We start from the raw sequence: 27,387 nt of genomic DNA, 5'->3' as shown, positions 1-27,387 counted from the left end.
TGCAGGCATTTTGAGCTACCTTTGTACCTTCTGTATGCATGATATTCTGCTTTTGAATAAACTAGGAGAACTAAGGGAAAATTTTTTTAAAAAGGCCAATTGACATAATGGTATGTCTTCTTTCCAGTTTACTAGCTTTAACAGATGAATTTATATGGAAAAGTTCAACACCAAACTAGTTTTGAACTCTACTTTGAAAAAGAACATATTTCTGAAATATTAATCTACAGATATATTTCACATTATTAGTAAGCAATTAAGAAATCTTATTCATTTAAACATTATTATTTGTATCCCATTGTATTAAATTATAGAAGATCATCTGATTTATTTAAACCCCATTATTTGCTTATATGGCCTAATCTGGACACAATATTTAACAATGCATATAATTTAGCTTCATTAAAATGCATTAATAAAAATGCAAAGGGAAAGTCACTGGAAATATTAAGGATAACAGAATTGAATCCTTTTAGGAATCACCTAACTGTCATAATTTAAATTGCTAACTTCTTGTGTGTACCAATATATGTAAAATTTCATGGCACTCCTAAACCATCGTCATCTTTATAGACTGGAAAGGATTTTTAATAATGCAATACTCAGTTCTATAGATTTGATCAGGTTGGCTGGCACTTTAGTTTTGTGTCTTGAGGAAATGGGTCTTGAAATTTTCATGATTACATTGTTTTAATAAATTTTTAAAGAGTGGAGGCATCCGAGTCCCCTAAGTCTGAACTCAAATGGAAACCATACCAGGCATGTGCAGTTCTTACAGCCATCTGTCCAGGACTCAAATTCTCGGTAGGTGGTACCCTTCATGGTGCAAGTCCTTTCACAATAGCACTGATCCAATCTATTCATTCGCTGCTCAGCTCGAGACAGCTGTGGCACAAAGAAAGGGTTTCAAATTGTTCACCATTCCAACAACACAGAAATGTACAACATTCCAGAAGGCATCCTACTTTCCCTAATTGTGCAGCAGTAATAATGGTTATGCCCATCAACCATTTTTTCTTTTTAATAAATATACTTAAGCCTTTAATTCAAAAGAAAAAGTTTTTCCCCCTCTTCTTTTTGCTCCCTGCCTTTGAAAAACAGCATAATTTATGAGACATAAATTGAAGGCTAATTCAAAACAGCATCACCCACAATACAGAGAAGCATTTTCCATTTTTTAAAGAATGTTTAATTCCATGAATGTTTACACAAGTGAAAAAATAAATTTTTAAATTTATAGTATGTAAGGAAGTAATCATACAATATACAACACATAACAGACAGCATAACCTTTGGGTGATCAGCAACTATGGTGAAGCAGTCTGGTGAAACTGTACGGAAAACTGATATGTACATATTAGTGAATAATACTACAATTGTAACATAGTGGTAGCATATACTTTGTGGGACCATTTCCATGATACAATTCTTTACAGTGTCTTCCCACCTCCAACCTTGTACTGAAAAACTAAATAAAAAGAAATAATGATAAGAATTAAATTAAACAGTAAATCCTATTGTAGTAAACAATAAATCAGGTTAAGCTGCCTCATTCCTGATTTACAGAATCATTAGTTATATAGATGGTTAGGATTTGAATATTTGTAAACCTTTTCCTTGAGCAGGGATTTAGAATCAGTGCCTGCTAAAGCTTACATTTCTCAGCAAACAGTAGAGAATAAGAACATTCTCAAAGGTGAACATTTGTGATTATAAAACGAACTATAAGGGAACTCAAGGACTTTTGAACTATCCCCCTGAATTTCTTAGTAAATTTTACCTTGGCTGATGTTTTGGCTAAAACGTCCTGCAGCTCCATGATTTTCTGCACGAGTCCATGAAAGTCATTGCAAGTTGGACAGGCTGGAATTACAAATACTACATTGGTCAAGTTTTATTTACAAGGGGCTCAAACTGGTTAAATTTATGCTGACAACTAATATATGGGAACTCCAATTTCAAACTGACATTATGGGCAAAAGTAAGCAAGAAGCACACTTTTCATCACACAGTGCAAGAACTAATGGACTTACTGCGATTAAGATCTGGGCACTGAGCAATGAATCCTTGGGGCATGACAAGTAATTGCACATCTTGCATTATACCCTGTGTGTGAAAAATTTTTAAAAATATGTATTACTTTCATCTACCCAAATTATGTTCAAAAGTCAAGTTCATGAAGGAAAACAGGATAGACTAGACAGACTAAATAGGTGAGACTACAGGAGGACAGACTTACAAAATCCCTGAGAAAAGAGTCTTTAATAATATATTACTTCCACTTTATACCACAGGGAAAGAAATACATCAGGCAAAACAGGTGATTACCCATGTACTCTTACTGATAATATTTTTAAAGCCTTAAGATTAAATGTCAGGATATAATTAAGAGGCAATAGTTGTGTTATTTTGAGATGTTATTTTTAGTTAGACACTGAAGTAAGGCTTGAAAATGACCTTTAAAATTAACCTGAAAATCAGTTCTGGTTTCAACAACACTGAAACTAATGCCAATTTAAATTAACTGAAATCATCAAAAATAAAAGGACAAGAAAACTACAACATGAAAGCAATGCTCATTTGAATATTTCTCATTTTTCGATTATCTTGGACTCCATGGGAAAGACTGTCATGATTAAATACTTTGTCTGCCGGAGAGAAGAGAATTGACACTCAAAGCCCCCATCTGCCATCTTTTGTATGGGAAAAGAGCCTTAATTTTTTTTTAGGATTTGCAAGCATGAAATCAGTCCCCAGTCTTTGCCACTTACTGGCTGCCTAGCTTTGGGCAAGTCATTTAACCTCTCTTAGCAGGTTTATGCATATGCAAAAGACACTGCATCAAGGCTGGCAAGGCTGGGAGTAAATGAAATAACATATTCAAAGCACCTGCTACATAACAGACCATATTTAAGTACATTTTAAAAACACCTTTCGAGGATAATGAACTTTGCATACCTACTCAACTTCGAAAAATACATAAGTTGGATATACCTCCCACCATTCTTTAATTTAACAACCATTGACTGAGCCACTTCATATTGCAGACACTTTCATAGTACCATGGACTTTATTCATGAAAGTGCAGATGCTTTCACAGTACCATGGGCTTTATTTTTTCAAGCTTAAAATACAGAAAGTTAAATGAGATACTGTTATGTCTTCTACAAGGATGAAATTCTACACTGTTGTCTCTAAGTAAACACTAAAGAAAAAGAAATAAATTATGACTACTTTCTAGTTTTGATGGATCCATGCATCTATATGTATTCCTTTCTCACTTCCTAGGGTACAGGGAGACTATGAATAATGAATATCAAAGAGCTTTCAACCCTCTATTATTAGCAATCCTTGTAAAAGTATCATTAATGGTTATATTTCAGTGGCAGAGAGTTTATTTGTATATTAACATTTTAGATTTTTCTTTGAATGACAAATTTCAAGAATGACATGTTAACAGTCCTGTTTGCAGCCTTGTGATCATCTCTGCAATATCTAAAGATCAAATGCATTTGGGAAAAAAAGAGAAATAGTTTTAGCTGGCTAAATAAAAAGCCAGTGTTAAAAATCACAAATAGAAAACAAAGAGAAATAGGCACAAACAGAAAAAAAAAAAAAAAAAAACTATATAAATCAAATTATTTTGTTTCATACCAAAATGCAAAATGTACTTTTTCAAACTTATCATAAAGCATTTACATGTACACATTATGCTCAGACGTTAGTCTCAAAAGATACCTTAAAATATCCATGTGCATTATTTCTCTGTCCCAGCCAAAACATTGTGCCCAGAGGCAAGTCCATGGAGGGCTTGTCTACCACTCTTTCATAAATTCTGCAAAAAATAAATATCAGAGAAGGAAAGTGATTAGAGAGTCATTTCTCAGAATCTTTTATTTCATGGATTGGGTCTGTTTCACTTACTTATTGCAGTCAATGTGTAAAACCAAATGGGAGGCACTGATGGCTAAGGAAAGCTTGTGCCACTTGTCATCAGCCAAAATGTAAGGAAACACTTCTGTGTGAGGGCGGTGGCTGCCTGAGCGGTAATGTAGTCGGACTTCATTCCGATGGCCGCTGCTTTCCAGTTCCAGGTACCTGCACAGAGAAGAAGGACCATATGGGACCCACTATAATCAGAAAACAAAGTTCAAACATGACTGAGATGACCTCTGCCTCTGGAAAGGTAGAATAGTCATACTTTTCTTACTCCTCCCAATAAGAACAACTTAAACAATCTTAAGAAGAGTCTAAAAGATAAGGGAAATAAAAGGAAAACTTGCTAAGAACCTTGGGAACCAAGGAAAAACACAATGATGAGTTTTGTAGGTTTTCTTTTTGCTTTACATATTCCAGACTTGTAGTTAAAAAAGCTGGCAACTTGGAAGTACCAACAGATGCAGATAAAAAATGTCCCAGTATAAAGACTGCTCTCTCTAGCCAAAGGACCAGGAAAGGTATAGCATAGTAAGATAGAAAATTTTGATAAAATGAATATTCTACTCCACCCAAGCACCACCAAAAAAACAAAACAAAACAAAAAAAACAACCACTGTGGCCCTAACCCCATCCACGTCAGGAAAGGCCAAGTGGGGAGCCTATAGTTCACCCTCACAAGGCAGTAACCAGCCACCCCCACATCTATGTCAGGGAAGTGACAGAGAAGTCCAAGGTGAAAGCCAACACTTTCATCCCTGATGGCCAATAATGAGGCTGCACATCAATGGAGACCACATGGGGAGCCTGAACTTCAACCCCTCACATGGCAGCAGTGGAACACACCTATTTCTCCCTACAGTGGGAGTATCAGAGGAGGCTTGTGGAAAGCCAGAACTTTAATCATCACCCAGCAGTAATGAAACCATCCCCATCATCAGTGGTGACCATGTGAGGAGCTGGAACTCCCACTTTGACTAGAAATAATAAGGATTCCCCACTCAACCAGGCCACATGGAGAACCTGAATTCCCACCCACCCTAGGCAGTAACAAAGTAACACTGCCCTTCTCCTTAGGAGTGGTATCAGAGAAAGCCAGCCAAAACAGAAGTTTAAATAAGACCCAAAGTTTCAGAACATGATACAAAAATGTCCAGTTTTAATCCCCATACCAAGAATCCAAAAGATGTCAAACAATGAAAAGAAAGACAATCAGTAGATACCAACACCAAGATGAAAGAGATGTTAGAATTATCCAACATATTTTAAAGGGCCAATGATAAAAAATGAGCAATTATGAAAATACTCTAAAAAATTAAAAAATAAATGTTTGTCAAAGAAAAAGAAGATATAAAGAAGAACCAAATGGGAATTTTAGAACTGAAATAAAAAGCTCAGGGAATGGTCTAAAAAGCAGAAAGGAGGGGACTGAATAAAGAATTCTTTAACTGGAAAATAGAATAATAGAAATTATCCAATTTGGACAACAGAAAGAAAATAGACCAGGAAAAAAAAAAAAAAAAAAGAATAGCTTCAACAACCTGTGTGACTATAACAAAAGATGTTAACATTTGATCACCAGAATCCAGAAAAGAGAGAAGAAAGAGGACAGGCTGAAAAGGTACTTAAAGAAATAATGAAGGAAAACATCCTAAATTTAACAAGAGACATAAACTGACAGATTCAAGAACCTAAGCAAACTCCAAATAGGATAAACAAAGAAATCCATGCCAAGTGAGCCCTAATGTAAACTATGGACTATAGGTAATAATATAATTGTAATAATAATGTTTTGTCAGTTGTAACAAAGGAAAAAAATGACCCAATTATATGTCATCTATAGTAAACTCACTTCAAGAATAATGATATTGGAAGATTAAAAGTAAATGAATAAAACAATACATATCACGAAACATCAAAGAAAAGCAGGAATGGTTACATTAATAGCCTTAGAGCAAAGAAAATTACCAGAAACAGATAGGGACATTATATAAAGATAAAAGAGTCAATCCATCAAGAAGACAGCAATCCTAAATGTGTATGAACCAAACAACAAAACTACAAGATAAGTGAAGCAAAAACTGACAGAACTGAAAGGATAAGTAGACACATCCACAATTATATTTGGATAGTTGAACACTCCTCGCTTAACAATTGATAGAACAACTAGACAAAAATCATCAAGAATAGAGAACTCAAAAACACCAGAAACCAATGGGATATAGTTGACATTTATAAAACATTCCACTCAACAGTGGAATACACATCATTTTCATTCCCAAGAAACATGAACACCAAGATAGATATCCTGGATCAGAAAACAAACGTCAACAAATTTAAAAGAACAGAAATCAAACAGAGTTTTTCTACCAGAGTGGAATCAAACTAGACATCAATAACAGAGAGATAATAGAACAATTTCAAAAACTTGGAAACTCAATAGCACACTTCTAAATAATCCACTAGGCAAAGAGGAAGTCTCAAGGGAAATTTAAAAATGTGTGTGTGTGTGTATATATATATATACATAAATGAATGAAAATGAGAATAAAACATGTCAAAATTTTGTGGGACACAGCTAAAGCAGTAATGAGAAGGAAATTTATAGAACCAAGTACATATATCATAAAAGTGGAAAAGCTCAGTAATCTAAGCTCCCACCTCAAGAACCAAGAAAAACAAGGGCAAAATAAACCCAAAGCAAGGAGAAAGAAGGAATTAATGAAGAGAAGAGCAGAAATCAGTGAAATTGAAAATGAAAACAATAGAAAAAAATGAATGAAATTAAGATCCAGTTTTTTTAAAAGCTTGACAAAATTAATAAACTGCTAGCAATACTGACCAGAAAAAAAGAGAGAAGACACAAATTACCAGTATCAGGAATGAAACAGAAGAAGATCCTGCATTCAGAGAAAGGATAAGGGAACACTATGAACCACTCTACACACAAAATTTTGACAACTTATATGAAATGTACCAACTCCTCAAAAAAAGCACAAACTACCAAAATTCATCCAATATGAAATACATAATTTGAATGGCCTGGTAACTATTAAGTAAATTGAACTCATAATTTTAGAATTCCTAAAAAAGAAATCTGCAGGCTCACTTGGTTTCAGTGGAAAATTCTACCAAACATTAAAAGAAGAATTAATATCAAATTTTCAAAATCTCTCCCACAAAACAGAAGAGAGAACAATTTCCAATTCATTTTAATAAATATTTTATTACCTTTTTACTAAAATTAGGCAGAAAGGATATATCAGAAGAACTCTGTACTCTCTGCATGATTTTTCTGTAAGCCTACAACTTCTCTAATAAAAAAAAAAAATAGTAATCAGGTGAAGACTGCAAAAAACAGAAAACTACAGATCAACATTTCTCATGAATATGCACATAAAAATCCTTAACAAATTAGTTGTAAATAGAATTCAGCAATATATGAAAAGAGAATGACCCAAGAAGGGTTTATTCCAGGGATACAAGACTGTTCATTATTCAAAACCCAATTAATGTAGTCCACCACATTACCTAGCTATAGAAGAAAAATCACATGACCATATTGATTGATACATGCATTTAACAAAACTCAATACCAATTCATGATAAAATGCTCAGAAAAATAAAAGACGGAAAATTCCTCAACTTTTAAAGAGCATATTCAAAATCCTATAGCTAACATTATGTACTTAATGATGAATGACTGAATGCTTTCCCACTAACATCAGGAATAAGGCAAGAATGTCCATTCTCACCTTGCTTATTCCACATAGCAATGGAAGTTCTAGCCAGTTCAATAAAACAAGAAAAGGAAATAAAAGGCACGTAAATTGGAAAGAAAGATATAAAACTGTTCCTATTTTCAGATTACATGACTGCCCATGTAGAAAATCCCAAAGAATATACCAAAAAACTCCTAAAATTATTAAGTGAATTCATCGAGGTCATAGAACACAATACAGACACACAAAAAATCAATTGTACATCTATACACTAGCAAAATTTTTGAAAATACAAAATTTAAAAAAATTTAAAGTACAATATAATTTTAAAATGCTCAAAGAAATAAAATAATGAAATACCATGTAACTCTAACAAAACACATATAAGAATTGTACACTGAAAACTAAATAACATTGATGAAAGAAGTAAAAGCTATAAATAAATGTAGAGACATACTCTCTTCATGGATTGGAAGACTCAACATAGTAAAGATGTTAATTCTCCCCACATTGATGTACAAGTTTCATGAAACTCTATTAAAATAGTAGTAAGATTTGTTGTAGGTATAGACAAGATTATTCTAAAATTTATAAGAAAAGACAAAGAATAGCTAAAACAATTTTGAAAGAATAAAATGAGAAGAATCATTCTAACCAATTTCAAGACTTACTGTACAGCCAAAATAATCAAGACTATGTGCTATTTGCAGAGGGATAAACACATATTTCATCTGATAAAGAAACCAATAATAGACCCAACAAATATGACCAGCTGATTTTTGACATATGTGCAAAAGAAATTCAATGGAAAAAAAGATATTCTTTTCAACAAATGGTGCTAGAGCAAATGGACATCCATAGGCAAAATATGAAACTCAACCTATGTCTCACACTTTAAAAAAAAATTTACAAAAGTAGATCACGGACTTAAATATAAAATATAAAACTAAAATACTTTTAGAGAAAAACATGGGAGAAAATATCCAGGATGCAGGACTAGGCAAGGAGTTCTTAGAATTGACGCCAAAAACACAATCCATAAGAGAAAAAAATGGAAAATTGGACATCAACAAAATATAAAATTTATACCTGTGAAGAGGTTGAAAAGATAGGCTATAGTTTGGGAACAAAAACGTTTGCAAACCACATACCTGACAAAGGACAAGTATCACAATATATAAAGAACCCTCAAACTTTAATGCAAAAAAAAAAAAAAAAATCCGTATATAACATGGGCAAAATATGAATCATTTCACCCAATATGAAATAGATAATTTGAATGGCCTGCTAGAGATAGGTGGCAAGTAAGCATATGAAAAGATGTTCAACATCCTTAGCCATTAGGGAAATGAAAGTTAACACCACAATGAGCTATTTCTACACAACTATCAGGATGGCTAAAATAAAAAATAGTGATAACACCAAATCCTGATGAGGATGTAGAGAAATGATCATTCATACATTGCTGGTGGGAATGTAAAATAGTAAACTCTAAGAACAGTTTGGCAGTTCCTTAAAAAACTAAACATGTAACTACTATGTGATCCTGTGTGGTAGACTGAATCACGTTCTTGTGGGTGTGAACCCATTTGTAATTAGGACCCTTTGAAGATGTATTATCAGTTAAAGTGTGGAGTCATTTGTGGATAGGATCATCTAAGATTCTATTTAGGTATGGTCAAATTAAATCAGGGTGGGCCATAATCCATATTACTGAAGGCCTTACTAAAAAAATCAGAAGTAATAAAAAGCCACAGGTAGAAGCCAGAAATCAGTAGAAATTAAAAGAGCAGACATAAGGACTGAAAGATTTCCATATCACAAAAGGCAGAGATGCAAGCCAAGGAACACCAAGGACTGCAGCAAGTCAGCACCAGAACATTAAAGACTTTGGAGAGAGAGCATGGCCTTACCAAAACCTTGATTTTGGACTTCTAGCCTGCAAAACTACAAGACCATAAATAATTGTTGGTTAAGGAAACCTATTGTGCTGTATTTGTTGTAGCAGCTCGAAAAAGTAAGACAGTTTTTGGTAATGGAAAGTGGGCTGCTGCTATTACAAATACCTAAAAATGTGGAACTGCCTTTGGAATTGGATAATGGGTAGAGGCTGGAAGAATTTGGAGGCACTTGATAGAAAAAGTCTAGCTTGCTTTGAAGAGACTGTCAGTAGACATATGGATGTTAAAAGTGCTTCCAGTGAGGCTTCAAAAGAAAATTATTAATGTGTTATTGGAAACTGGAGGAAAGGCAATCCTTTTTATAAAGTGGCAGAAAACTTGGCAAATTGTGTTCTGATGTCAGATGGAAGGCAGAACTTGAAAGCAATGAACTTGGATATTTAGCTGAGATTTCTAAACTAAGTGTGAAAAGTGCAGCCTGGTTTCTCCTTGATGCTTATGGTAAAATAAGAGAGGAAAAGGATAAACTGAGGACTGAACTGTTAAGCACAAAGGAACCAGCAATTGATAAACTGGAAAATTCTCAGCCTATCAAGATAACATGCTCTGAGACTAAGGCCAGAACTGGCTCTTTCAGGGCCTTCCCTGAGGTTCTAGTAAGTGAACCCCCAGAAAATGGGACCCCATACAAGGTGTAGCTAAACAACCCTCTGCCATGGAGATCAGACATATAGCTCATGGATCCAGTCAGCCATCTCAGAGGAAGTCAGTATTGGAAATGCACTTATCTAGGAAGGATCTGTGGAAAATCCTTTTGTCTGATGGCTTGCACCCCCTTGAACTACATGCAAGCCAACAAGGTTGTTGAGAATTTTGTATGTGCAAAATCACTGCCAACCTGGACTAAAAGGGATAGAGATGGGATAAAATGAAGAAAAAATTATTTCAAGAGCAGAAGCATGGAAACCGAGGTCTGGACTGAAGAGATTTCCTCAGGTCAAGAGAGAGGGGCTTCCACCCATGCCTTTGCATAAGGTGGATCTTCTTCCCCAGTGCTCAGAACATTGGTTTTCTGCACCAATGTTCACAGGAGAGTGAAGCCACCACTTCAATGCTCACAGAGAATGGAGTTTTTGCCCCAGCATTCAGGGAGAACATGGCTGCCACTACAATGCTCAGAGAGGCTGGGGCCTATTCTGCAGTGTTTGAGAAGAGATGGTCACTGCCACACACTTAGAAAGAATGCAGCTGTCCCTCCAACAGGTCTGGAGGACAAGGCATTGATCTACTGTGGACTCTCAGACTTTAAAATCAAATGGACTGTGCCTCGCTGGGTATCAGACTAGTTTGGGACCCATGACCCCTGTTTTCCTTCCTAATTCTCCCTTCTGGAATGGAAGTATCTAGCCTATGCCTATACCTATGCCTATGCCTATGCCTATAGCTTTTCCATTGTATTTTGGAAGCAGATAACTTATTGTCTAGGTTTCACAGGCCCACAGATAGAATTTTGACCTAAGATGGACCAATCCCACAACTGATTTTGATGAGACTTTTTACTTAGAATTGTTACTGAATTGATTAAGACTTTTGGGAAGGGTGAATATATTTTTTACATGGGGAGAACATGTCTTTTTGAGGTCCAGAAGATGGCCTGTGGTAGAATGAATCAATTATCCCTACAAAAAAACACATTCTTTATCTTAATCAATATTCTTGTGGGTATGAACCCATTTGTAAATAGTATGCTCTGAAGATGTATTATCATGCCACAACTGCATTCCTGAGCATTTATCCAAGAGAAATGAAGACTCATGTCTTCATTCATGAAGACACAAAAGTCTGTAAATGAAGTTTATAGGAGCTTTATTCATAAAAGCCCAAAACTGGACACAATCCAGATGTCCTTCAATGGATGAATGGTTAAAAAAACTGTTGTACAGCCATACCATTGAATACTGCTCATGAAATACTACTCAGAAACTGAAAATAACACACCCATACACAACAACAACAATAACAAACAACAACCTATATGAATCTCCAGATAACTATGCTAAGTGACAAAAAGCCAATGCAAATGGTTAAATACTACATTGGGGTTAGAAGCAAATAACTTTTAACTTCCAGCATGTGTGATTTAGGCCAGGTGAAAATATATTCAGAAACTAAGTACATCTGGAATGGTTTCAGAAAATATCACTTGATTAAAGATTTACATGTGAGAAGTAAAACAATTAAAGAAATATAAATAAAATTAGAAGAATATCATAATTCTGAGGAATTTCTTATCATGATATTCATTCAAAAATTCATTCACTCAACATGAAATTTCTGAGTGTTTATTTTGTTCAACGTACTGATCTAAGTACCAGGGATACTACAATAAGCAAAACAGAAAACATCCTCGCCCTTGGAACTTAGAGATGAGTGATGGAGGACAGGAAAAGTTAGTTTCTCAGATGGCAATAAGTGCCATAGAAATAAACAGGGTAGCAAAATACAGTCTAGAGGAAGAAGGGGTGATATTTCATGTAAAAGGTCTTAAAAGACCTCACTGATAAAGTGATATTGAGCAGAGATATAATAGAAGGGAGGGAACAAGCAATGAGAACATCAGAGAGAAGTTTGGTCTGGCAAAGGAAGCAGGAAATACAGAGGATCTGAAGCAGGAGGGTATCTAGTATGTTTGAGGTCTAGCAAAGTAACAGTGCAACTAGAACTTAAAGAGCAAAAGGGAGAGGAAGAGGAGATGAGAACAGATCATATAGGAACTTGAGGCCATCACAAAGATTCTAGCTTTTACTTTGAGAGAAATGGGAGAATTTTGAGTAAAGAAGTGGCACGATCCAGTTTAGATTTTAAAGAATACTTGGGCCAGTATGATGAAGACTAAATGCGGGGTGCAATGGGGGCTGAAACAGGGAAGTCAGTTGTGAGTATTGCAATAATCCCTAGGAAACATGATGGTGTGTTGGACCAGGTTGGTAGTAGTCGATGTGGTAGAAGTGGTTCTATTCTGGAAATATTTGGAAAGTAGAACCAACGGGATTTGCCAACGTGCAATGTTGAGAAAGAAACAAACAAACAAATGGTGGAGTCAGTTTTTGCCTCTAATTTTGGATTTGACCAAGATAGGATGTGCCATTTACTGTGACAAAGATTATAGGAGAAGAAAGTTTGGGAAAAGTGAATCAAGAGTTTAAACTTAAATATGTTATGTTTAAGTTACCTAATGGACCTCAAGAGAACATGCAGAGGGCCACTATATCTACAAGTCTTGAGTGAAGAGAGGTTCATAATAGAAACAGGAATGTGGAAGTCATAGGAATATAGATTGCACTTTAAGCCATGAAGTTATAGGGATTATCTAGATATTAAAGAAGAGAGACACTTCAACATTTTCAGTAGAAACCTGCAAAGGAAACCAAAGTGTGGTCTGTGAGATTAGAGGAGAAAAAGGTGAGAGAGGTGTCCCAAAGCCTTAATGAAAAAGGTGCCTCAAGAAAGAGGGAGTGATCAGTTACGTTAAATACCACTGTTGGGTGAAGTAAGATGAAGATTTAACCACTGAATTTAGCAAGAGGTCATTGGTGACATTTGACTAACACTATTTTAGAAAACTTTATAAGGCAGAAAGTTTGCTTGAAATGGGTTCAAGAGAGAATGATCACAGAGACATAAGAGATAATGAATACAAACACTTTTGGAGAAATGCGAAGGCAGCTGCTGAGGGACGTGTACTCAAGGGAGGTTTTTCTTTTCTGAATTGGTGAGGAATACTATACATGTTTGTATCCTTATGGGAATAATGCTATTGAAGAAGAAAATTAACCTTGAATGAGAAAGGGGAGAAAATGGAATAAAACAGAAGCCATAAAATAAAAAGAGATTAACTATATTTTTATTACATAAAAATATGTAAATTATCAATGAAAAAATACACCGTAACTAAAATTAGACAAAAAATGACATTCTATAAGACACTATGAAATATATAATAAATTAGGGGTTAATTTTCACAATATGTGAAGAGCACCTAGAAATCGATAAGAAAAAGCAACTCAATGGATTTACCAATCAGGTTAACAAAAATTTAAAACGTTAATATTATCCAAGTATAAGCATGTCTGGAAACAAGCACTCTGACACACTATTTGTGACAACATAAACTTATACAGGCTTCTTAAAAGACAGTGTGTCAAAACCATCAACATTTTAAATGTTCATACTCTTTAAACCAGCAACTCCAAATATAAAAAAAAACTATCCTAATAAAATAATAACACAAATTAACAATGATATATGCATAAGGTTCTCACTACATATTTTATTTAAAACAGTAAAAAACTGCTAAAATACCAACTGTCTATTCATAGAGAACTATGATATAGCCATACTCTGGAACACTATACCACTCGTAAAAAAAAAGTGAGGTTCTGACATGAAACAATGACACAATAAACTATTAAGATTACAAAAAATAAAGCTCTATATAATCCAAGTTTTTTTTGTATAAAACCAGGTGTGTACACATTCTGTCTATTTAAAAAGAACAAGGTCAAGAAGGATGCATGATAAATTGTTGACAGTGGTTACTTTAAGGGAGCACAATTAGGGGATGGAATGTGAGGATTTTCCCATATATCTTTATATCTTTGAATTTTCTTCATTAATTATATATTACTTCTGTAATACAAAAAAAGATATATATAGTAAAAATTATATTTTAAGATAAAAAAGTAAAGAGATAAACTACATATTCAATAACGTAAATCATCTTTTGAAATTAAGAATAAATAAAATTTAAAAAAGAAGGGAAAGTTAAAAAAAAAAAAAAAGAAAAAAGAAAAACAAGGGAAAAAAAAAAAGATGTAGTGCCCCTTGAGGAGCCTGTGGAGAATGCAGGGGTAGTCGACTACCCCACCTCCATGGTTGCTAACATGACCACAGACATAGGGGACTGGTGGTTGGATGGGTTGAGCCCTCTACCACAGGTTTTACCCTTGGGAAGACGGTTGCTGCAAAGGAGAGGCTAGGCCTCCCTATGGTTGTGCCTAAGAGCCTCCTCCCGAATGCCTCTTTGTTGCTCAGATGTGGCCCTCTCTCTCTGGCTAAGCCAACTTGAAAGGTGAAATCACTGCCCTCTCCCCTACATGGGATCAGAAACCCAGGGCAGTGAATCTGCCTGGCAACGTGGAATACGACTCCCGGGGAGGAATGTAGACCCGGCATCGTGGGACAGAGAACATCTTCTTGACCAAAAGGGGGATGTGAAAGGAAATGAAATAAGCTTCAGTGGCAGAGAGATTCCAAAAGGAGCCGAGAGGTCACTCTGGTGGGCACTCTTACGCACACTTCAGACAACCCTTTTTAGGTTCCAAAGAATTGGGGTAGCTGGTGGTGGATACCTGAAACTATCAAACTACAACCCAGAACCCATGAATCTCGAAGACAGTTGTATAAAATTGTAGCTTATGAGGGGTGACAATGGGATTGGGAAAGCCATAAGGACCACACTCCACTTTGTCTAGTTTATGGATGGATGAGTAGAAAAATAGGGGAAGGAAACAAACAGACAAAGGTACCCAGTGTTCTTTTTAACTTCAATTGCTCTTTTTCACTCTAATTATTATTCTTGTTATTTTTGTGTGTGTGCTAATGAAGGTGTCAGGGATTGATTTGGGTGATGAATGTACCACTATGTAATGGTACTGTAAACAATCAAAAGTACGATTTGTTTTGTATGACTGCGTGGTATGTGAATATATCTCAATAAAATGAAGATTAAAAAAAAAAAAAAAAAACTTAGTGAAAACTATAGTGTTCAATGAGTGTGATTAAATGTATAAATATAAGAATGGTTTTGCATGAGTAAGCAGCAAGAAGGAATGAAGTTTTGAGGTATGCAATGAAGTGAATGGACCATGAGGACAGTAGGTTGAGTGAAATAAGCCATAAATGAAAAGACAAACATCATAAAGCCTCTCTAATATGGACTAATAATAATATACAAACTCTGAGAACTGAATCTGGGAGCATGGGTTATAACCGGAAGGCTTATGTAAATATTCCTCAATTGTAAGCTCTTACAGAAGTCACATCTACTCATGAGTTGTAACAATTATTTCTAAATTTTGAGACTCTGAGCTGTTTGTGTGTGATGTCTTCAGTCCCTAAGCTTTGGGTGTCTGTGAGGTGCTCAGGACTTGGAGCCAGATTTCACCAGCTGTGAGTGTTGGCATTGCCCCATGAAGTAACTGTTAAAGAAGCTGTAAAGGAGATCAGACTTTGATTGGAAATATGAATGAAATGAACTTGTTTGAGTTTGGGGTAGATCAAACTAAAGGGTAGAGGATGATATTAACTGTGTTTTAAAACTTTGGCTTCTGTGTGGAACCATAAAAAGAGATGTTTATATGGTACAAAGTATATATTTTCTGTTGCACACTATATAAGTTGACTTCTATGGTCAGTTCACTCAAATATAATTACATGGAATTCCGACAAGGGAGTGAGACCTTGTTCATTTTACAGGTTAACATGAAGCCCCAATGCAATCCAGAGTAATTTGGGCAGAGAATAAAAAGTATTTGCAAATCTCCCTGGAAGGACTGGGGAATACCTGATATTTTCACAATCATTGGAGACTACCAGCTTAGTAGGACAAAACCGCAATCTTGGGGCTTGCCCTTATGAACCTTGTTACTACAAAGGAAAGGATAAGCTTACTCATAATTGTACCTAAGAGTCACCATGAGAGGATCTCTTTTGTTGTTCAGATGTAGCCTCTCTGTCTAATCCAACTCAGCAGGTAAACTCACTGCCATTCTCCCTATGTGGAACATGACTCCCAGGGGTATAAATCTCCCTGGCCATGTGGACATGACTCCTGGGAATGAGCCTGGACCCTGCATTGAGTGACTGAGAAAGACTTCTGGACCAAAATGGGGAAGAAAAAGAAACAAAATAAAGTTTCAGTGGCTGAGAGTTTTCAAATTGATTTGAGAGGTCATTCTGAAGGTAACTCCTATGCATTATATATATATATATATATATATATATATATATACATACACACACACACATATTCATTTTTAGTTTTTAGTTGATTAGAATAGTTAGAAGGAAATACCTGAAACTGTTGAACTGTAATACAGTATTCTTGATTCTTGAAGGTGATCGTATAGCCATATAGCTTATATGGTATGACTGTGTTACTGTGAAAACCTTATAGTTCACACTCACTTTACCCAGTGTATGGACAAAGGAATAGAAAAATGGGGGGGGAGGAGTAAATGAATAGTATGGGGGAGGAGCGGTATGGGATTGTGCCAGTTTGAATGTATTATGTCCCCCAAAATGCCATTATCTTTAATGTAATCTTTTGTGGGCAGATGTACCTATGTTGATTAGATTGTAATTTTTTTAGTGTTCCATGGAGATGCGACCCACCGAACTGTGGGCAAGATCTTTCATTGGATAATTTCTAAGGAAGTGAGGTCTCACCCATTCAGCATGGGCCTTGATTTGTTTACTGGAACATTATATAAGCTCAGACAGAAGGGGTGAGCTTGCTACAGCCAAGGGGGACAGTTTGAAGAATGCACAGGAGCAAAGAGAGGAGCTTCAATTTACAGAGATATTTTGGAGACAGCCTTTGAAAGCAGACTTTTGCTCCAGAGAAGCTAAGAGAGGACAAACACCCCAAGAGCAACTGAGAGTGACATTTTTGAGGAACTGCAGCCTAGAGAGGAATATCCCGGGAGAAAGCCATTTTGAAACCAGAACTTTGGTGCAGATGCCAGCCACATGCCTTCCCAGCTAACAGAGGTTTCCCAGGCACCATTGGCCATCCTCCAGTGAAGGTACCTGAATGTTGATGACTTATCTTGGACACTTTATGGCCTTGAGACTGTAACTTTGTAACCAAATAAACCCCCTTTTATAAAAGCAAAAAAAAAAAAAAAAAAAAAAAAAAGAATAAATAAAACACCAATTTGGTTTTTGACCAACCACTGAGCCCTTACTGTCTTATGATTTGCTAGCAAGGATTTATTATTTAATCAATTCAACCAGTGAATTCTATAATGACAGTTGTCTGCATTTAAAAAAAAAATAACTTCAGCAAAACATACCATCCCATTGCTATATACTTGTCAGTTCTTAAGATAATGAGGCAAGAATCCTATTGTTGCTGTCAGACCTCATTATCTGACATTTAGATATTCGAAATGTCACCTGTACTAAATTCCTAAACTTGAGCCACTGAAAGTGGCCTTCAATAGCAATAAGGATGACAGTATGCCCTACAAACAAAAACAGCCCTTAGGACTTAAATATCTTACCAAAAGTCATATAGTCATAATCATCACTTGGTTTTTTTAAGAAGTGAAATATATATGTGATAACACAAAACATTTTATAAGGAGAAAATGCAATAATGATGCAAAGCACTTAGAAGTGTGCTGACTCAAAGTTAGTACTCAGTAAATACCAGCTCTCATTAATAGAAGGGATGATAAGATGGAGTCAGTCCATGCCTTGATTATGAATTCTATAAAACAGAATATCTTCAAAACCAGTCACTATTAAGATGAACCATATGGAGACATGAAACTACATGGAAATGTGATTATTGCATAACCTCAAGTTTAAAAGGATTTGTATTGAACATTTGGCATATTTTGATCAATCATTTTTCTAATGACAGTTTATATTCATTTCAGGTAATCCACTGTTCCCCACTGGATGGAGTCTAAGTAGGTGCAGGCCTGTCTCCACCTACTCCCTTCCACCCACCAAGGCTTGGCATAGCCTAGTGGTTAAACACAAAAGCTCTAAAAGCCAGACCACTGGGTTCACATCCCAGTATCACTCCTAGAAGTGGTAAGCTACTTGATTTTTCTATGCCTCACATTATTAGTCAACTATAAAATGGGCATAATAATAGTACCTGTTTCAGAGGATTTTTGTATGACTTTGAATGTGGTAATTTAAGAACACACTCAGAACAGTACTTGGCACATAAACACTGAATAAAGGTAATAAATATTAACTGTGTTTTCATTTCAAAAGGCAGAGAGGTCAAATCCTCCCTCTTCCTTCCTTTGGTACAGCCAAGGACAGATCCATGACATACCCTACCATTCAGACACTCTTTCCTGGGACTCACTCAGAATCTCAATGGTATGAAGTGAGCAAGAGAACAACTGGTTAGTCTTGCATTGTGCTAGTGGCAGAAGCTTTCTGGCCAGCTATGTTAGGGTCACTGTGTGCCTTGCTTCCTGTTTGCTAGCCCACCAGAGCTTCTTTGATTATTGCCTGCTCTGGATTCTGGTTCTCCAACCTCCCATCAGTTTTGCATGCTGCCCTTCCAACCATCACCTCCAAAAACTACCTTACAACCAAGAATCCTAGCTGATAACCTTATGATTGTAACCATGCGGAAAATACATAGACTGGAATAAAATGTACCAATATTTTTACAGTTATGTTTAAGTGATAGAACTGTCAGTGATTTTTCAACCTTCTTTTTATTGTTCTTTATTTTCCCTTTTGTCCTTAATGAGTATTCACTACCTTAAATTAAAAATCAAATTTTAAAGTCCAAGAAGATAATTTGTCACACTTGAACACATCACATCTCTCTGATTTGTTATTCACAATTTTGAGAGGTAATTGAAATCAGAAATAAAGTTCACCCTTTATAAAAATTTATGCCCTTGTTATTCAAATATCCTTTGCAATGGCGGAAATATAAAATAATTTAAGATTAGGCTTCAGAGAAATAGGCAAGGGCGGCAAAACATCATTTATTTTAACAACCTACTTCATAATTCAAGATCAAATGATAAAAATAAGGGCATGTCTCATCTGACAAAACAAAACAGGTGCATAAAACATGAAATGAGAAATTTTCTGCTGCTTAAATTAAACCTAAATAGAAAAATGATCAGATCATCTCAGTACATTAAGCTACAACCCAGTTGTAAACTACTCACCTAAAGAGAAACCACATGCACTTCTACTGCCAAATGTACGTGCAGCTCATGGATGGCACAATTGCAAAGTAGTTACATGTACAGGCTTTGGAATTGAAAACCCAACTCAGCCTCTCACCTGTGACCTGGGAAGATCACCTAAGCTCTCAACATCTCAGTTTCCTCATCTACAAAATGAGGATCTAATGTGATAATTCATATAAAACCAGATGACTGAAAAATAGTAAGGACTTGATAAATAATAACTTTTTATTATTAGTCAATAAACCCAATAAAGCATCACTTATGAAATCCAGCTTCATATAGCAAATTCTGTGAATAACAAGTAATTTGAATACATGTTTACACGGGAAAGAGCAGAAAACAGAAGACAGAAGTTAGAGGCAAAAAAAAAAAAAAAACAAAACACGTGATTAATCCACTCTTAATAAAAACTAATTGACAGCACTGATGTTATGGGGGATCTAACATAGCTGACAAAGTATGAAAAGTGAAGTGCAGTGGTGGGACCAAAATTATTGTTAGGTGGTTTTGTTCATTTGTTATAGAAAATTTACTGTATGTTTCATCTTGCCACTTCCAGTGATTTCTTCAGATGTAACCCATAAGAGAACTCCAAATGTGGAAGGATCTCTAGGCCATAGCTCACCTTCAACTGTGTAGTAATGATACAACAAATACGTCTACAACAAAAAGTTACTGGGTATTGAGGGACATGGGAAGGTGGGAAGAAAAGGTGCATGTTTGGCCTCTCTCAATAGAACCACATTTATTCTATTCTTGTTAGCTTGTTTGTTTGATTTTAATGGTACTTAGTCTTCAACAAGGTAGCATGATGTGGCAATTTAAGAGGTCCTGGAATCTCTAAGTCCTGACCACATGGTTTACTAACTATGACAATGGGCAAGTTAAGAATTTTCTCTAAGTCTCAGTTTCCTCCCCTACCAGATAAGGGTAATGAGTTGTAACATTACACTGACGTCTTAAGAATGAAATGAAATCAGGGGTATAATCATTTATTTCACACAGTTTCTGGTAAAAAGTTAGTACTCTATAAATATCATTATTATGGTTTATATCTTCTAGGAAGTATTTATGCATTATATTTAAATGTCAGAAAACTTTTCAGATTAAATTTTAATTTAGACAAGCATGAGACAGAGAGTACATTAATGAGAATCTGCCCAAACAGTGAGGCTTGAATCTTCTCTATCGTATTCTCATCAAATGGTCATCCAATTTGTTTAAATATATCCAACAACCAATAATTCACAACTTCCTAAGGTGACCCATTACACTTTGAAAAAATAAAGACTTTCCTTATATTACAGCATAAAGGAAAGAGGTAATTTTTTAAACAATAATTCATTTGTTCACTTATTCTGGCAAATATGTACAACGGATGCCAAGAATGTAGCAATGCACAAAGCCAAACAAGCTTAGAGATCTTCAATATTAATTACATTAGTAAGTGCAAATTAAGTTTGGACATTTCAAAACTCAGAATACTACTTCCATAAAAGTCTTGCTATAAGAAGAGGAATGTAGCCAGTTCAGCTAGAGTAGCAAAGCTTCTTCATGAAAAATGAAGCTAGGAGCCAAAATTATATCACCAAGGGGAAATATCAGTAGCAAATGGAATTAATTCATGATTGAAGACCTTGGCATCTGACATGGTGGCTTAAATAATAACCTCTCAATCTTATTATCCTATATAACTGAGCTTATAATAAAATAGAAGAAAAAAAAAGGTGACTCATGAAATGGAGGTAATTTATTATTAATGATGAGGCTAGGAAGACACAAAGAAATTCCAAGAAACAATACCTTGAGTTATGGACCTGGAGGAATCAGTAAAGACAGTAAATGTTACTCTCACTTCCATTTCAAAAGCACAGGGGTCAAAACCCCTCTCTTCCTACATAAGATATATCTTAACATTCAGACATTATTTCTTGGGAATATTTAGTGGCACTGAATGTATTTCAAAAATATCAATTTGAGAAAGGTATTATACAAAGATTGGGAAAGAAGAGATATGATAAAGCACTGATAATAAGTGGGATACTCCAAACACAGAGGTTTCCATGAGAGTTGAGCAATTGAGATAAGCCATTGCATAAAGGTTACAACTTACTTAATACTAGGCCTTCTCACTTACGATAAATGCAAGAGTAAACTGTGGTAAGGTTGAGGAAGACCACTGCAGAATGTGGACTGCTTAAAGACATGAAATGCATATATGAAAGAATGTAGAAAATTTGGCTTACAATTTCAGGGGGGTTCACAGAGTCCATGAAATCCAATCACTGACTCCAAGCTAAGAATTCCTGCCTTACAGAACAAGCAGAGAGAGTGAAACATACAGCTAGTTGTGAAATACTTAACAACTTGCTCCTACATAGTTTCTCCTTTAATAAATAAATTTGCTATGTAAAATAAGTAAATTTTAGGTCTACATAAATATGTAAAATTATAGATACATCTGTACATATATACATATATATAATTTTCTGATATAAAATAATAGATGATAGCTAGAAATTCAGAAAATACACAGAAGCATGAGGAAGAAAATTAAAATCATTAGTAGTCCTGCTGCCCAGGGATGATCAATTGTATACATATTCTTTGCAATATTTTTCCACTTAACCACATATTGTGAACTTCTTATTATGCCAATAAATGTAAAGCCACATTCTGGCAGGTGACATCAGCAAAATGGTGGAGTGAGAGTCTCCAGGGTTCCTTCCCCCAATAGCAACAATAAGAAAACAGAAGAAACTGGCAAATGAACTTTCTCAGAGCTCTGGAAATTGGTAAAAGTATTCTAGCAACTGGGGGAACACAAAATCAAGAAATACACAATTTCAAAACAGAAGGAAGAGAAGATCCCAAACAATATGGCAGAATGAGCCACTCCAGGGCTGCATCCCCAAACAGAAACTTTCAGCAGCTAATAAGAGCTGGCAGAACCATCTCTCTCAAAGCTGAAATGAACAGGACAAGCACTGAATCAAGAATAAAACAACTTAAAAATGGTAGGAACACATAGTGCCCTGGCTGCCCCCTTTCCCATCCCTCCACAGCTCAGGGTGGAGCCAGCCCACACTCCCAGTTCAGGTTCCTGGTCCCAGTTCTGGAGGGGGGGCAGAGTAAGCCTTGTGCACATACTGGGAGCATGTATGTCTGTGCCAATCTGTCTGGTAACCCCCTGAAGGATTGAACCAAGATACCTGTTGCAAGCATAGCCTCCCATAACTTGCCATGCATGTAGAAGACAGCTCACAGAGCTCTCCTACAGAACACTGTACACTGTAGAATGACCAAATCACATCTGGCTGGGGCCAAGGTTTTCTGGCTGTGTGACATGCAATACAGTGTGTGGAACGATGGGTAAATAGAAATGACAGCACTATTATATTTTTGGATTGTAACCCTATTCTTTACCTCTCAATGATCTAAAATACAAATGCATAAAATGTAATTATAAATCTATGGTGTCAGGCACACAATATGTAACTATATAAATTGTGTCATGAAAAACATAAGGCAGGGACAGAAAAGTATAGGAACATAGTTTGTGTAAGCTTTTGAAGTTAAGTTGATATTAAACCAAATGTAAATGTTACAGATTTAAGATGTCAAACTTAAGTGCCATTATAACCACAAAGAAAATATGTGAAAAATAGACACAGAAGGTAATGAGAAGGCATTCTAAAGGGTTCGTTACAAAAGGTGAACTAAATATTAAAGAAGGTAGTAATGGAAGAATTGAGGGACAAACAAGGTGTAAGACTTACAAAAACCAAATAGCAAAATGTCAGAAGTAAGTTCTCTATTTTCAGCAGTAATTTTAATATAAATGGGTTAAACTCCTTAGTCAAAAGGCAGAGATTGGCAGAGTGGATCTAAAAAAAAAGTAACATGACCCAGCTATATGCTATTTACAGAAGACTTACATTAAAATCAAAGACATAAGTAGTTTGAAAGTGAAAGGATGGAAAAAATATTACATGCAAATAGTAAACAAAAAGAGCAGGAGTGGCTAAACTATTATCAGAGAAATTAGACTTTAAGTCAAAAACTGTTAAAAGGGACAAAAAAGAACACTATATATTGATAAAATCATCAATTTATTAACAAATAAACAAATAAACACATATAAACAAATATGCACCTAAAAAGAGAGTCTCAAAATATGTGAAGCAAATATTGACAGATTTGAAAGAAGAAATAGTTCTGTATTAGTAGGAGGCTTCAATACATTTAAGCAGATCAATAAGGAAATAGAGGACTTGAATACTATAATCCAACTAGACCAACACACATATATAGAACATTTCACAAAACAACAGCAGAATACACATTCTTCTGAAATGCACATGTATAATCATTCTCCAGGATGGACCATATGTTAGGTCACAAAACAAGTCTCAATAATATTTTTTAAACTGCAATCATACAAAGTATATTCATAGACCACGTGAAATGAGGCTAGAAGTCAACAGAATAAAAACTGAGAAACTGACAAATAAGTGGAAAAATAAGCAGCACATTTTTAAACAACAATTGGGTCAAAGAAGAAATCACAAGGGAAATTAGAAAATACTGTAATATGAATGAACACAAAAGCACAATACACCAAACTTTATAGATAAAGATAACAGTGATCACAGGAAAATTTATAGCCAGAAACAAGTTAAAAGAGAAGATCTCAAATCAATGACCTAAACAAACACTTGGAAAAACTAAAAAAGAAAAGCAAACTAAATCCAAAGTGAGAAGGAAGGAAATAATAAATATTAGAGTGGAGATAAATGAAAAAGAAAATAGAAAAACAATAGAATCAATGAAGCCAAAAGTTGTTTTGAAAAGATCAATAAAATTGATGAACTTTTAGCAAGACTGACAAAGAAAAAAAGAAAAGGACACAAATAACTAAAATCAGAAATAAAAATGGAAACATTACTGCCGACATCACAGAAATAAAAAGGGTTATAAGCGGATACTAAGAACAACTGTATGCTAGCAAATTAGATAACCTGGATGAAATGGACAAAATCTAGAAACACACAAATTGCCTAAACTGCCTCAAAAAGAAACAGAAGATCTTAACAGTCTAATAACAAGTAAAGAGATTGAATTAGTTATCAAAAACCTCCCAACTAGAAAAGCCCAGGACTAGATGGCTTCACTGGTGAATTTTACCAAACATCCAAGAAGAATTAACACCAATTCTTCTTATAAATATATAAGCAAAAACCCTCAGCAAGATAGTAACAAATCCAACAGCACATTAAAAGGATTATACAACATGACCAAGTGGGAATTATCCCAGAAATACAAGTGGTTCGACAAACAAAAATCAATCAATGTAATATACCATAATAATAGAATGAAGAGTGAAGAAAAGCTAGTAATCATTTCAATTGATGCAGCAAAGGCATTTGACAAAATCCAGCAAACGCTTTTTGATAAAAACACTCAGAAAAATAGGAATAGAAGGAAACATTCTCAATCTGACGAAGGCAAATATAAAAAAAAAAAAACACAGCTAACATCATACTCAATGGTGACAGACTGAAAGTTGTCTCCCTCAGATCAGGAACAAGACAAGGATGCCTGTTTCCACCACTGCTCCTCAACACTGTACTGAAAGTTCTAGCCAGAGCAATTAGGCAAGCAAAAGAAACAAAAGGCATTCAGATTAGACAGGAAGAAGTAAAATTATCTCTGTTTGCAGATGACATGATCTTATACATAGAAAATCCCAAATAATCTACAAGAAAGTTAACAGAGCTAATAAACAAATTGAGCAAAGTTGATGGGTACAAGATCAACATGCAAAAATCAGTTGTGTTTCTCACGAGGTGAATGGAACCTGTAAATAGCATTTTGAGTGAACTACACCAGAAACAAAGGCAAACACTATAATGCCTCACCAATATGGACTAACTACAATGTGTAAACTCAGAATTGAACCTTAGAGCACAGCTTATCAGGGGAACACTTATTGTAATGGTCCCTAGATTGTGAATTCTTACAGCAGTCAAATGTATTCCTGAATTGTAATGGCTATCTCCAGATTCTGAGATACTGATCCCTTTGTGTATTACCTGATTGATCCCTGGAACTTTGGGTATCTGCGTGACACCTGAAACTCAGAGCTAGAGCTTGGCAGATATGAATGTCAGTATTAACACATATAGCAACTGTTAAAAAAGCTAAGAAAGAGTCCAGACTTCAACTAGAGATATGAATGAAGCATATGTGGTTAGGACCAGGGCAAATTGGGCCAAAGGGTAAAGGACAATACTGACTGCATTTTAAAACTTCAAATTCCATGTGAGACCAAGGGAAGAGACGTTTAGTTGGTGCAAGATCTATATTTCCTAAACAATTTAACTAGCAGAGTCCATCCAAATCCATAATTACATGAAACTTTTAATAGGAAGTGAGACCTGGTAGTTTTGCATAGGTTATTGTGAAATGGCAACATATCCCAAAGTAATTTGGACAGAGAATAAAAATGTATATGCAAGGCCTCCTTGAGGAGCTGGAGGAAAATGCAGAGTTGTTGGGCTTCCTCACCTGGATTGTTGCTGATGTTCTCACAGACATTGAGGACTAACGGTTTGATGTACCAAGCCCTCTAACATGAGACTTGCCTTTATGAAGCTCATCGCTGCAAAGGAGAGGCTAAAACTGCTTAAAATTGTGCCTAAGAGTCTCCTCAAGTACCTCTTTGTTGCTCAGATGTGGTCCTCTTTCTCTAGCTAAGCCAACTCCTGAGTGAACTCACTGCCCTCTCCCCTATGTGGGATCTGACTCCCAGGGGTGTAAATCTCTCTGGCAACATGGGATATGACTCCCGGGGATGAATCTGGACCCAGCATCATGGGATTGAGAACCTTTTCTTGACCAAAAGGAAATGCGAAATGAAGTGAAATAGTTTCAGTGGCTGAGTGATTCCAAATGGAGTCAAGAGGTCACCCTGGTGGGCATTCTTATGCACTATATAGATAACCCTTTTTAGGTTTTAATGCACTGGAATAGCTAGAAGTAAATACCTGAAACTATCAAACGATTGTATAGCAATGTAACTTACAAGAGGAGACAGCGTGATTATGAAAGCCTCATGGATCAAACCCCCTTTATCCAGTGTATGGATGGATGAGTACAAAAATGGGGACAAAAAACTAGAAGAAATATAGGGTGGAGGGTGTTTTGGGTGTTCTTTTATTTTTTATTCTTATTTTCACTTTTTCTGGTACAAGGAAAATGTCCAAAAAATAGATTAGGGTGATGAATGCACAACTATATGACAGTACTGTGAACAATTGATTGTACACTTTGGATGATTGTATGGTATGTAGATACGTATCAATAAAATTGAATAAAAAATTAGTTGCATTTCTAAACACCAACAATGAACAATCCAAAAAGGAAGTAAAAAAAGTTTCATTTACAATAGCATCTAAAAAATAAAATATTTAGAAATAATTTAACCAAGGAAAATAATAAAACATTGCTGAAAGAAATTAAAGAAGACCTAAATAATGGAAAGACATCCTGTGCTCATGGATTGGAAGAACTAATATTGTCAATATGTCAATACTACCCAAAGTGATTTACAGATTCTACATAATCCTGGTCAAAATTCCAGCAGCCTTTTTTCCAGAAATGAAAAAGCCAATCATTTGGTTTGAATAGCCCTAACCATCTTGGAAAAGGAAAAGTTGAAAGAGTCACACCTCTGTACTCAAAATTTACTACCAAGCGACAGTAATCATAACAGTGTGCCAGTGGCATAAGAATAGA

General features: G+C 35.4%; 1 protein-coding gene across 3 annotated transcripts in view; it reads right to left on the bottom strand.

Annotated features, from left to right (window-relative positions):
* The window catches only part of NELL2 (neural EGFL like 2), a 448,103-nt gene that overhangs the window by 304,738 nt on the left and 115,978 nt on the right, over positions 1-27,387 (bottom strand). For all 3 annotated transcript variants that reach the window (XM_037847584.1, XM_037847583.1, XM_037847586.1), the window contains exons 5-9: positions 3,925-4,098; positions 3,739-3,835; positions 2,034-2,106; positions 1,781-1,863; positions 757-885 (exon numbers count right to left, since the gene is read on the bottom strand). In XM_037847584.1, coding sequence (XP_037703512.1) covers positions 757-885; positions 1,781-1,863; positions 2,034-2,106; positions 3,739-3,835; positions 3,925-4,098 — 556 coding nt within the window. The remainder of the gene's footprint in view (positions 1-756; positions 886-1,780; positions 1,864-2,033; positions 2,107-3,738; positions 3,836-3,924; positions 4,099-27,387) is intronic.

Source organism: Choloepus didactylus, chromosome 8 (assembly GCF_015220235.1).
Source record: "Choloepus didactylus isolate mChoDid1 chromosome 8, mChoDid1.pri, whole genome shotgun sequence".
Lineage (NCBI taxonomy): Eukaryota > Metazoa > Chordata > Mammalia > Pilosa > Megalonychidae > Choloepus > Choloepus didactylus.
The sequence above is the reverse complement of the archived record's forward strand: the minus strand, read 5'-3'. Positions and strand labels throughout refer to the sequence as shown.